This window comes from Halyomorpha halys, unplaced genomic scaffold (genome assembly GCF_000696795.3).
Source record: "Halyomorpha halys isolate HHAL.00 unplaced genomic scaffold, Hhal_1.1 Scaffold161.1, whole genome shotgun sequence".
Taxonomy (NCBI): domain Eukaryota; kingdom Metazoa; phylum Arthropoda; class Insecta; order Hemiptera; family Pentatomidae; genus Halyomorpha; species Halyomorpha halys.
In genome coordinates, this window is record NW_027105190.1 from 291,573 (window position 1) to 304,690 (window position 13,118).

General features: G+C 31.5%; 1 protein-coding gene across 1 annotated transcript in view; it reads left to right on the plus strand.

Moving 5' to 3' along the window:
• Nucleotides 1-1,157: 1,157 nt before the first annotated feature.
• Nucleotides 1,158-13,118, plus strand: part of LOC106678796 (E3 ubiquitin-protein ligase RNF216) — a gene marked incomplete at its 5' end in the record, with an annotated part of 16,533 nt that continues 4,572 nt past the window's right edge. The window contains 7 exon segments of the mRNA XM_067049263.1: nt 1,158-1,589; nt 2,086-2,257; nt 8,854-8,934; nt 9,036-9,151; nt 10,340-10,427; nt 10,911-11,083; nt 12,578-12,685. Of these exon segments, the coding sequence (XP_066905364.1) occupies nt 1,237-1,589; nt 2,086-2,257; nt 8,854-8,934; nt 9,036-9,151; nt 10,340-10,427; nt 10,911-11,083; nt 12,578-12,685 (1,091 nt within the window).

Consider the following 13,118-nt stretch of genomic DNA (forward strand, 5'->3'; position numbering starts at 1 on the left):
TTTTTTTTTCTAAGCTCCTAAAATCAATATTTATAACATATACGCGTAAACAATTGACTTAAGTAAGTATATATACATAAACCTTAATAAACTTGTATTACCGAGGTGCCCACTTAGAATAGGAAGAGCCCTGTAACCACTCTTAAAATGCCATCCGGCAATACAAGATTATTAAGGTGTATGTATATATATTTACTTAAGTCAATTGTATAGATGAATATGTTGTAAATATTGATTTTATAGGAGCTAAGAAAAAGAAGATATCCCCATCTTAAAATGCCATCCGGCAAAAGAAGATTGTAAGTAATGTTTTGTTTATATATAATTAGAATTCTTGTAAGATTCAAGAAGCTGAAATGATGTAACAAAGAATGAAAATAGATAAAAAATAAAGTGGGACATGGCTAAATATGATTTGAAATACGTGAAAATTTTTATGAAAATGAACAAAGTAAATTAAAGGGGATATCTTCTGAAGGAGATTACAAAGTAATATAATCATGTCGGATATTAGCATCGAGAGGCATATAGTATTACTATTTATTTATGATGTTACAAAACATTTCTGTTTTGTAATTTTATAATCAAATGTTATATTTACAATTTTTCATGATGATATATAAATCAACACGTTATCATAAGTTAATAAACAATATAAATTAATCGTGTTTAATGACGACTCGAAAGGCTTCTGGTTACTTGTTCCTTGTGTCACACAAGTGTTCTGCTAGTGCGCTGGTGAGCATTGATAAAGTTGTCAACTGTTAACCGGTGAAGTTCATCTCTGTTTTTATTACAGTCGTTACAATGTGTAATAGTATTTCAGTATACCTTCTATTATAAAAATTACGTTTTAACTATTCCGGACGGTATGAACCTATCGACCGAAATTGAGATTTTAATTATTAAACTGCTAGAATAGCTGACATTCATATCTTTGTTATCAGCTTTGCTCAGGTTACAACTTCAAACTCAAACCGCTCATTTGAAGTTCATCTTTTGGTTATGCTGATTGACACTTCCTTTTGTAATGCGGAACTCTGAGTATGTAGATGATTTGTTACATACAGGTCCATTAATGCTCTTGTACTTATTGTTTTATATATTAAGTTATGGATGTTGATCTGAACTTTTCAGGACTTCACCTATTCGTTGATATGCTGAATGTGAATATATTTTAATCCTTTTTAAACTTGAATCATTTGAAATTAATATTCTTGACCTGATACCTGAATAATGGAAGTAGAAATTGATTTAGAAAAGTTGGAGGAAGAGAGAGCAGAGGAGTATTATAGACATGTTTTTGAGATGTTTCCTGATGTTGAACTTGCCTTTCTCCATTCAAAATGTATTGAGTTTGCCTTTGATAAGGAGGGATTTGATAATTTTCTTGAAGAAACAATGCTGGAAAATAAATATCCTAAGCAACAAGCGTCAACATCAAAAGCTTCTACTGATACAAGCAATGATAGTATTAATTTTACTGTAGAAACATTTGTTAAAAAATTTCCAGACCCAGAAAAATATTTTCTGCAAGCTGACAATGGTTCCAAATATATTACACACTCGTTATCTTTTCTTCAAGACAGGTATAATAAAACTTGTTTGCATTATATATTTTATTTTAGTTATAATTTTTATTAGTATGTTTCAAAAGGAATTATTAAATAATAGTGTAGAACACATTTTTCATTATATTTGTTTTATTTTTTCTTTAAGATTGTTTTAAACATAAACATATGAGGATTATGATCGTGAACTTTAATACTACTACATAGTAGTTATCTTATTCCAGTTGTTTAAGGGTGTATTTATTAGTGTTAGGAATTCATTGGTATTCCTAATATATTTTCCAACTGCTATTGGTGAATTTCAATCTGATAAGATTTTATGCCTTTTATGAGATCCTAATTAATTCATGAAGTTAAATAATTTTGTTATGTAATATTCTGAAGTAAATCAAATTTTACACATTATGGTTACCATCACTTTTAGTTATTTCTGTTGCTGTAATTTTTTTAATGAAATTATATGAGGTCATTTAGTGTAACAAATGTTATTATTAATAGTTAAATACCGTTGTAGGTTCAGGTTTGGCTCAGCTACTACAATTAGAGTGGTTCTTCGCAAGTATAATTTTAATTTATATCGGACCTATAAAGAGTTACTAAAATTAACCCAGTCAAGAAAAACACCAAGACGCCAAAGTGAAATCGTAGAAGGCAACGGCAGACCACCCCCTGAATTCTTTGATGAGGTTATGAGAAACGTTATTTACTTATTTATTTCTATTCTAAACTAGACATTTAGCTTATACATTTTATTTTATTTGACTTATGAGCATTCACCTGGTAATGGTAAGGTAAGGTCAATCTGATCCAGAGATATTTTTAGAGGGCTATAATAATATAATAAAAGTAGTTCCTAACTTTTAAACCTGTCTATCTTCAATCTGAAACCTAGTAAAGATTCATTACTTAGCGATTTTCTGATGGTGTTTTATTCTTGCTCACCATCTAACCCAACATTATTCTTAACATAATTCTTTTTAAACGTTCATATTAAACAACTCATATTAAATGTTCTCACTGATGTCAAAATTCTTTATGTTCCTACTTCTGAATTAGATATTTAAAAGCTCCAATGGTCACCAAATATCAAAAATATGTGGAAATAATAAATTTTTCCATAACGTACCTGTAGTTTTGTTGGTAGTTTGTACAGAAATAACAACTCTTTACAATCTTGATGCACATATATCGATATAACAATATAATAGCGATACACAATAATAATTCACATGACTTTGACCATTGTCATAAATAAACATACTGGGCAGGTTTTCCAACATTCAGTGTTGCCAGCCCCATGCATCTACTCCCTCCTTAGCGGTCAGGTCGGCTGAAGACCTGGACATAACGACGAGGAAAATGTACTTAAAATGGGCCCTGATCTTGTAGTAGTAGGTTGTTTCACATCTAGGGGCGGCTGTTTGGCTGGAGTAAGCGATGTTTGTTGTTGTTGGTGTTGTTGCAGGTGATCGTTGTTGAGATGTTGAATCTTCAGACTCTGAAGCCACAAGCAAGTAAGCCGGTTCGAACCTGTTCACTGGGATACTAATTGGTTTGCCTTTAACGTCAACCACAAAAAATTTATCTTTTCATTCTAAAACTCGGTAAGGCCACTCATAAGGTTTTTCTAGTGAGGCTCGAACATGATCTACTTGTTCAAAGATGTGTAAACTACTGTGTAGGTCCTTATGGACAAATGTTTTTGGCTGCTGTTTTAGTAGTGGTTGCACACATTGGAGGTTATTGAATGCTGAACATAATTGGCTAATTAATATTGGTAGTTTGGGTTTTAGATCGGGGTTGGGCTTCACAAAGAAATCACCAGGAATTCGGAGTTGGGTACAATATACAAGTTCTGCAATAGATGGTTGTGCTGCTTCATTAATTGAACACCAGAGTCCCAACAAGACGGTAGTCCAATGTTTCGAAGAGTGAGCCATTATAGCTGCCTTTAAGGTTCTATGGAGGCGTTCTATCTTTCCATTGCTTTGTGGGTGGTATGCTACGGTACGAACAAGCTGAGATCCACAAAGCTTTGCTAATTTAGTGAATAACTCAGAACGAAAATTCCGAGTTCCCAAGTCAGTGACAACTTGGCGTGGGCTTCCAAATTGAGCAATCCATCCTGCGAAAAAACTCAGAGCTACTTCTTCAGCTATTTGATAACGCAGTGGTAGTATTTCCATCCAGTTGGTGTAGCGATCGATGCAAGTTAAGCAGTATCCATATTCCTTGGATGTTGGGAGTGGTCCAACAAGGTCTATATGAATTGTTGAAAATCATTGTGTCGTTGAGAAAACGATGTAAAGATGCCTTGGTATGCTGGGTCACTTTGCTTCGCTGGCAATCTAGACATGACCTGGTCCACGTTTTAATGTTTTTGTTGATGTTAGTCCAAACAAACTTAGGAGATATTAAATATAAGGTTCTTCTTATACCTGGATGTGCTAGGCTATGATAATGCTGAAATATTTGGAAACAAGATTTTTTTTTGTATGTAAAGTCGAATATTTTTTGAAGTGTCACACCAAAGTAAATTGCCTTCAGGAGTGCTAAATTGTTGAAATTTTAGTGTGGTTGATGGATCATGATGAAGATTGTGTAATTCAGTATCAGCTTTATAATTTATTGGTACAATTTCTTCCAAACATGACCAATGATCGGCCACTACATTATTTTTTCCTGGAATGTGCTGTATATTAGTCGTGAATTGTGATATATACTGGAGTTGCCTAAGGTGTCTAGATGAAGCTTTATTATGTTTTTTTAGGAAGGAATAAGTTAATGGAGTGTGATCCGTGTAAACTGTAAAGTTTTTTCCTTCTAAATAATGTTTGAAATTTTTATTGCTAAGTAGATACTAAGGAGTTCACAATCGTAAGTTGAGTATCGCTGTTGTGTTTCTGAAAATTTTTTGGAAAAGATACTAATAGCCCTCCATGCATTCTCTTCTAATCACTGTATTACTGCACCTGCTGCAGTATTTGAGGCATCGACCTGTAGAGAAAGTTTATAGTTAGTATTAGGATAAGTAAGGAAGATGGCACTAACCAGCGCCTGTTTGGCCTCCTCAAATTGTTAGCTAGATTCGTCATTCCACTCTATTTTTCTCTTTCTTTCTTCATCATTTTTCTTGAAACCTTGTAAATATTTATACAATAATGCTTGATTTTCTGCTGCATGTGGATTATGACGATGATAAAAGTTTACGACACCTAAAAATTTCCTGAGTTCTTGTACTGTAACTGGCTTTTTAAATTCCATTGTAGTCTTGATACACTCTGGGTCTGGTCTGATACCTTCACCACTTATTAGATTTCCAAGAAAAATTACTTCTGATGCACCAAATACGGATTTACTTAAATTGATACGAGGTCCGAAAGAATTCAGTCTTTCGAAGACTACTCTCAAGTGTTCCACGTGCTCATCAGGAGTTCTAGATGCAATTAATATATCGTCAAGATAAACAAGTAATCTAAACATTACCTCATAATGAAGCACTGTAAAGTACAAGGTGCGTTTCTTAAACCAAAAAGCATTACGTTAAATTCATAGAGCCCAAAAGGCGTTATGATGGCAGTTTTTGTTTATTTTGTTCTGCTACTGGAATAAAATAAAAAGCAAAATGCAAATCAATCTTAGAAAAAAAAATTTATTCTCCAAAATTTCAGTGACATCTTCACCTCTCGGAACTGGATAGTGGTCTGGCTGTGTTCGCTCATTTAAAGCTCGGTAGTCTCCGCAAGCACGTCATTGTCCATTTTTCTTAGTTGTAGGTAACAAAGGACTTGCCACTGTGATTTTGATGGCCTACTTATGCCCTGATTAAATAAATATTTGAATTCATTTTTTGCTACTTTTAATTTATGAGGGTCTAGTTGACGTGGTTTGCAGTTAACTGGAGGTCCACTAGACATATTGATGTAGTGCTGAACGTCATGGGCTGGATGTGTAGGCATCAAATTGGGTTTTGTAAGATCTGGAAATTTTGTTATCAAATCTGTAAATGAATTAGTAGATATTAAAAAACTGACTGTATCTTTGGCAGAAATTGTGTCAACCAAAATTTGGTGGTTAGGTAATAAATATTTTATTTTTCAAATCAATTAGAAAATCAAATTTACAAAGATAATCAGCTCCTAGAATTGCTTTCGATGTTTTTGCAATAAAAAACGGCCATTCTAACTTCCAGCATAGTCCTAAATCAATGTTTAGAATTTTAGTACCAAAAGTTGGTATTTCAGCGCCATCAGCAGCGTATAACAAGAAATCAGTTGGCTTATTATACTTAGTAACGGGAATTACTGACACATCCGTACCACTGTCCACAAGAAATTTAATATCAGAACGACGATCCTGGACGAACAATCTATGTTGTAGGCCTGGAAATACATCTGAGGTAGTATACTCGGCCTTTACTGTGACTGCCGGCTGGAGTTTTCCTGATTACTTTTTTTGTTTCATTGACAAGATTCATTGCATTTTTCTGTTTTGCATTTTTTACCAAAACGGAAGTGACCATAGCAGTATTTTCCATTAGGGTTGAATCAAGACCTAGATCTAGAACGAGACCTTGATCTTGAACGAGACCTTGATCTTGAACGATGTTTTTTTATTTCTGTTTCTAGGGTTGCTATTCTCACAAAGCTCTTTAATAATTGAGGAATCAGATGGCTGTGATATCGCATTAACTTGAATAGGTGTACTCGACATTTCCCAGATTCTATATCCAATCTCAGATAATTTATCTTAATTTCCATCAGAAATTGAAAGTATTCCTCTAATTTGTGGTGGTAATTTATCCAATCAAAATGTTTTTAGCATTGGTAAAACCATATTTCTGGCTTATCCATCCAAAAAGGTGGTATTTTTACACTAACACGATCTACAAAATGTGTAGTTGTAGAATTAATATTTGAAGCCCCAAGAATATTTTGAACTGGCGTCTTTGAAAGACTACCCTTTGATTTTTCTTCATCATTAACCATTGTAATTGATATAGTTGAAATAAAGACTTATGTAAAATGATGATAAACAAACGTTCCAACAAACACAAACACTGTGTGGTCGTTGGGGTCACCAATGTAGGTTTGTTGATAGCTTGTGTATAAATATCAACTCTTTATAATCTTGATGAACATATATTGATAAAGCATAATATAATAGCGATACATAATAATAATTCACATGACTTAGACTGTTCTCTTAGATAACCATACTGCACAAGTTTTCCAGCACTGTGTTGCCAGCCCCCTACATACCATATATTATTGTTTTATTTAAAATACAATACTTTTTTTTACACAATTGGTTAACAATGATAGTAGTATATTTTTATTATTATTACTTAAATAAAGTCATTGTAATACTAATATACATTAAAGATAGTATTAGATATTATAGTAGAGCTTGAACTGTTTGTATTTTAAAATTTATTCAGAACACCCTTCTCCTCACCTTCTTTTTCTTTGAAAGTTGAATAATCGAATAAAAATTAATTTCCTTGTCTATTCTGTTATATGTTATAAACTTTTTATATGGTTATTACTTCTACAATGCTTTATTAGATAGAACTTTGTTACAGGTAGTTCTTGAACATATATCTGTTTCCATTCCTTTAAAAGTGACTTAAGCTGTTTCAACTAAATTGGGCCTTGCTTGGCAAAAATTTTTCATGGGTATTTGACCCCTTCCATATCTTTGAGTTTAAACTACTGCCTGTTATGGTTTCCTTAAGACTGTTTTGTAAGGAATTAAATTTTGAATATAAAATTCATTTCTTTGATTTTAGTCATGTTTTCCGATATTCTGAGCCTATGGGTGTCGTAATTTTATATTTGCTTTGATGGAAGTAGACGGTTCCTGGTAGATATTGATTACTGATGTAACTTTGAACGACCTACAACAGGGTGAAATAAAATGCGGATTTCCCTGTTATCACCGAAAATATTAGATAATATTTTGTTTCTTTAAGGATAAGCACAACCTAAAAACATTTTACTAGCTGAAAATTTATTCTGATTTGAGTGAGATCTTTGTATTTCCGGCAATCTACTCTGTTTTTTTGATAATCGGTGTGAAGACATGTCCATTGTTCCTGTAGGTATGATGGAACGATCTATTCACATGTAGATGGTTGCTAATCTTGGCAAAAAATTGAAAAGTGTTTTTGAGGAGTACTATTATTGCTCTTAGAAAAAAAAAGATTAATGCTGAAGGAAAAGAAACAATATTTTTTGTGGAGGGTTTTGGCTGAAATATTTTGGATTAGTTAGTTGAACGACTATGTTTGTCGTTTATGTGGTATCATAATATCAGCTTCCTGTTTTTGTTTTTACTAGAAATAAAGCCATGATAATAAAATGTTTGATAAGATGCATATTATTTCATTATTTGTTTGTTTATGAAATATTTTTTTAAATAACACTGTTTTAATGAATGATAAACAAAATGAGAGAACATTTAAAAATATTTATCTTGTTTGTATGTACTCACCTTTTCCCCCATTATCTAGAAATTGGTGGATTTGGTTTTATTATCTCTTGTACTGTTTAAAAAAACAAAAAAAAAAACTGAGTGCATGTGTTCCTTATTTTCCTGCACACGTAATCACTTATTAATACTGACTTTTTAAAAGTTTTTGACTTAGATGTTAAAGCCTACTTTCATGAATTATTATTTTTACTTACTTTTAGTGTCATCTACGAATTCAGCCCTTAGTCTTGTTATATTATATTATATAAAATGAGTGGTTAAGCATTCATTAACATTAGTGATTCCTTATTACTATCATAGCTAATTATTCCTTCTATCATTTATGGATACTAAATGTACCTCTTTTTTTTATTTTTTTTTTTAATGGAAGCTTTGAGGTTTTTATTTTTAAAGTATGGTGTAAAATATTTAGAATAAAGATACATGAGGCTAGTATTGGTTCATTCAAGTTTATTGAACTAAGCAAAAAAGGTTCAAAATTTTCACAAAACCAGATCTAAATCTATCAGTCTCTTTTTCTTTTTTATATATCAAAGATAATTTTTGTTTTAAAATTGAATTATTTTTTTTTGTTTTCTCTTTTATATTATCACTTTTTTAATCATTTATAACTATGTCCTTGGCTTATTACATTACTTATTATTATTCATTAATTACCTAGCTTCCAAAACCCAAAATTCTATTCTCATATTATTTCAGCATAAAAAGTAGAAATATTTTAAAAATTTCAATACACTTTACAACAATATATAATAAAACTTTTTAAAATCTAGTAATTTTTTTTTAGATAAATTTTATTATTAATGAAGAAATTATTTTGGAGTATCTAAAAGATAAGCGATTGGCACGGGAAGCAGCAGTAGAAGAGGTAACTATAACATTATCTTACTCCTCGATGTAATGTATTATTTTGTTATTGATCAAAATTTAACAGAAGAAATCAATGTGTTTTTTTTTTATTATATTTAGGCGAGAAAGGTTGGTGCTCTGCTCACTTGTGGCTGCTGTTTCTCTGACGATCTCTTGACCGAGGATGTTGTTACTTGTTCTGAAGGTCATCTTTTTTGTAGAGACTGTGTAACAAAGTTAATATCATATTTTTTTTTTTTTATAAATTTATAATTACATATGTAAATAATAAGCAAAAATTAGTATTACTTTTGAGGAATGAATATCTGTCACTTTTGAACCATATAGATCTCTTTTGACTGTCCTTGTTACATATTAATTTCTGCTTGTTAAAATATAATGTTCATCTGGATGGTCCACTGATGCCTTAGCAGATAATTTCTTAGTCTTTCAATGCCTGTTAGCATCCTGTCGAAACCCTACAAAGCAGCATGAGAATTTGAAAGAATTTATACATAATATCTGAGAAGCATTAATATTTTTCTTCTGAGAAACTAATAATATACGTTGAAATTTGTTATATTATAATTCACAAAGTGCCCAATATAAAAATTAATTTGTTTCTTGTGAAAGTCAGAGGTTCCTGAAGAAATTAAGATGTCCATTTGTCGATGCTGGCTTATTTGAATGAGTTATAGACCCTAAAAATTAATTCAAATAAGCCTACTTTAGATTTTGGAAATGAAGTTACTCAGAAAAATATAGAAGAAAGCTCATTGCGACTGATTGAGAAATAGCATAATTTGAGGACAGTCTTTGACTTGAGGCCACAAGCTCAATTTTTTTTAGAAATATGCCAGAGTGACCTGTGAATGTTAAGGAATCCAGATCCAGCTAGAAGCAGGCAGGTTTTTAAAAGTACAGGTCGGGATTGGCAAGGAAGAATATTATGGTGAGAAAAGGCATATGTATATAGTTCTACAAAAGGACTCTTCAAATCACCAAGTTTTTTTTTTAGTCTGGGAGAGTTCTAAATTTTTTTTTTAATCTTTTGTTCACTATTAAACCAGTCAAATGGTAGTATTTGGCAGGAAGTCTTGATATTTGGCTAATCTGAACTTAGCCATCTTTAATTTATTATGAAAAAAATTAGTTCTAAATGGCACTACTATCTTAATTGATCCTGATCATCTCTATGAGTCTTTGCTATTCCGCTCGGTCCTCAGCAACTTACATGCATATTTAAACTTTGCTTCAATATGTTTTTACTCTAGAAAAACATTATAATCTCTACAAAAGTTTTTACTTGCTTTTATTTATTTTTCTGCTTTTATTTGTAAATTATGCATTTCTTCAAAACTGTTATTTTTTTTTTTACTTATTTATGTTTTATTAGGTTGAATAGTTATGTTTTTTGTATTTAGGAGCACTGAAGTACTAATGGGTGATGGCAAAATAGATTTTCCTTGTTTAGAAGACTGTGGTGCGTTTTTCCAAGTTGAAACATTGAAGGTAATTTTTAATTATTATTGTTTTAATAATTTTAAATCCTTTAGATTAATCATTAGATTCCTATATGTGATGTGCTGTAGTAGCTTAAAATTATTGTTCTCAATATATGATCCAATATTTGTGGTCAAAACAAAAAAAAACGTTTGAGGGAAAGGCATGTTGATAGGGAGGGACTGACTGTGTATTGAGTAAGAGGGTTTTGGCTCTATAGCTACCTTCCATATTAGTACCTCATTGGAAGAATTCTGTTTTGACTCTTTTTATTGGTAAAAACATAAGGATTATCGTGAAGCTCTACTTTTCTATTTATTTAGTAGAAAATCTTTTACTTTTTTTCTTTGGCATATTTTGATGTGATTGTCCATTTAACCGTGATAAGCATTTGGGCTGATATGTTTTAGACACCTTGTACAGATCATGTGTACAAGATTCAGATTCCTTACATATTGTATTTGGTACTTACTGACACTTCTTCTTTTATAGGACATAATGGCTGAGGGTAGTTATGAAAAACTGCTCAAAAAGCTCCAAGAGCGAGAGATAGCCCAAGCAGATATTCCTGGCCTTGAAAGTTGCCCATTTTGTGAGTACAGTGTTATTCCTGACCAAGCTAGTCGAATTTTTGAGTGCCTCGGCTGTAAAAGGTCTTCCTGCAGGTAATTATACTTATTTCATCTATTGTTAATATCCTGTAAGCTGCTAAGTATGTAGGAATAAATATATGTGAATAAATTTATAAAATTGGAGTTAGAGGTTTCTGTGGAAGTGACAATGCTTGCTTGAATGATTTCCTATGGAATTTATATTTGGTATATTAAGATATGGGGAATGTTCAGTTGGTTTTCTAGAGACCCACTACCTTGTGTTCAAAATGTTCTAATAGTTTATTCCTCATGCCAGAGTGGACCTCATTTCAGATTTTAACATCTTCAAAGCACATCCTCAGGTGTTTGCATTGTCTCTTAGTTAGAGGTAGTAACCGTTACATCAGTGGGGTGGCAAATTAACTGTACTAATTAATAAAATATAATTAATTAATGTAAATTTAATTTCAACTTAAGACCATTTTCTACATCCAAATCCAGTCCCACTAAAATATTTACCATTGTGATTTTTATGCTCGTGGCATATAGTGTTCTACAGTGAACAGCTATTAATTCATTCATATTTTAATTCCTTTTCAAGTACCTTTAATTTTGTTTATTAGAAAAATAACCAGTTCTGATTCTTAGCATTAATAATCTATAAATACAAAATATTATAGGATTTTATGAATAACTAAAAGAGAAAAAAGAAAAAATATATACGTCTGCACTGCATACAAATCTTCAGTGCTTTGATAAATGTTATAATGCCTTAATAATAAGGAAAATTGGTGAAGAATATATTAACAAATCTTTAATTATTAGTGTTTTTTGTTCCCATTAGAGTTTATTTGTCATTCATATGCCTATTTAATTAAGAAAAAGTAATTTTTTTTTTTTTAAATATTTATTTATTGCTATTTACAACTGTACATTATAATACATTTAGTAAATTTGATCTAAGTTAAATTGGAGTGTTACTGGCGTGTAGAGAAACTACCCATTGGTAGCACTCTAATGACATTTAAATTAGCTGGTCTCGTGGCCATCTTCTTTTCAGGCGCCTCGGAGGATTGTCAGGAATGGGAGAGGATGCAATATTAGAAACTAGGGGGTTTGATTGGTTTGAGAGTTTATAATGGAAGGAGTGATATTTGGTTCGGGCTAGATCGGTTACATAGGGTACATTAAGGTCTTTATGTATGATTTTATTTGTGACAAAGTAAGGAGCATTGAGGATTTTATGAAGGATTTTGGATTGTAAGGATTGAATATGAGAGGAATTCGAAGGTTTTGTGGAGCTGCTAAGCTCAACTCCATATGTTCAGATTGGACCGTTTGTCTAGTAAGTGCTGTAATAGTCGAAATCGACGTGCAGTGTCAGTCTTTGAGGATTCCTGGTTAATCGTTTGTCCAAATGTAGTCCAAGGTAGCGGATCTGTTCGACAGGGGTAAGAGTAACATCATCAAAGTTAAGATTTACATTTCTCTTTGTTTTGGTTATGTAAAATAGTTGGTAGATTACTGGTCAAGAAAATATTTTGAGATATAAAATTTTTATTACAGGTTATGCCGAAAAGAAAGCCACATTCCTTATAGTTGTAGTGAAGTTAATGATGATATTACCAAAAGTCGTACATATGTAGAAGAAAAAATGACAGAAGCTCTGATCAGGTATAATATTCAAACTACTGTTTTTTTTTTGTTTTTTTTCAAACCTTGTTCTATTGAAACACTCACACTGCGCTGCAGTAGAAGAAAAAGAGAAAGGTCATGAAGATTTTTTTTTTATTGCTATTTATTTATGAATAGTAGTTTTCCAAACTTGCTTTTAACTCTCCGTAGAAATGATAGATTTCCATTATCCTGTATATTATATAACAGGAACTAGAATAAATAACCTTATAAATTAAAAAGAAAGGTTTTTGAAGTATTTTTGAGATAAATACATGTAATGTTCCAGGAATGCACTGATCGAAGTCATTTCTGTTTTGAACTATTGAAAACATTTACTTTTTTCATTCATATCAATTTTTAAGCTGCTGTGATCTATAAAAAAATTAATTTTTTTTTTGTTCAAGTTGTATCTTTGAATTTGCTTCGATAT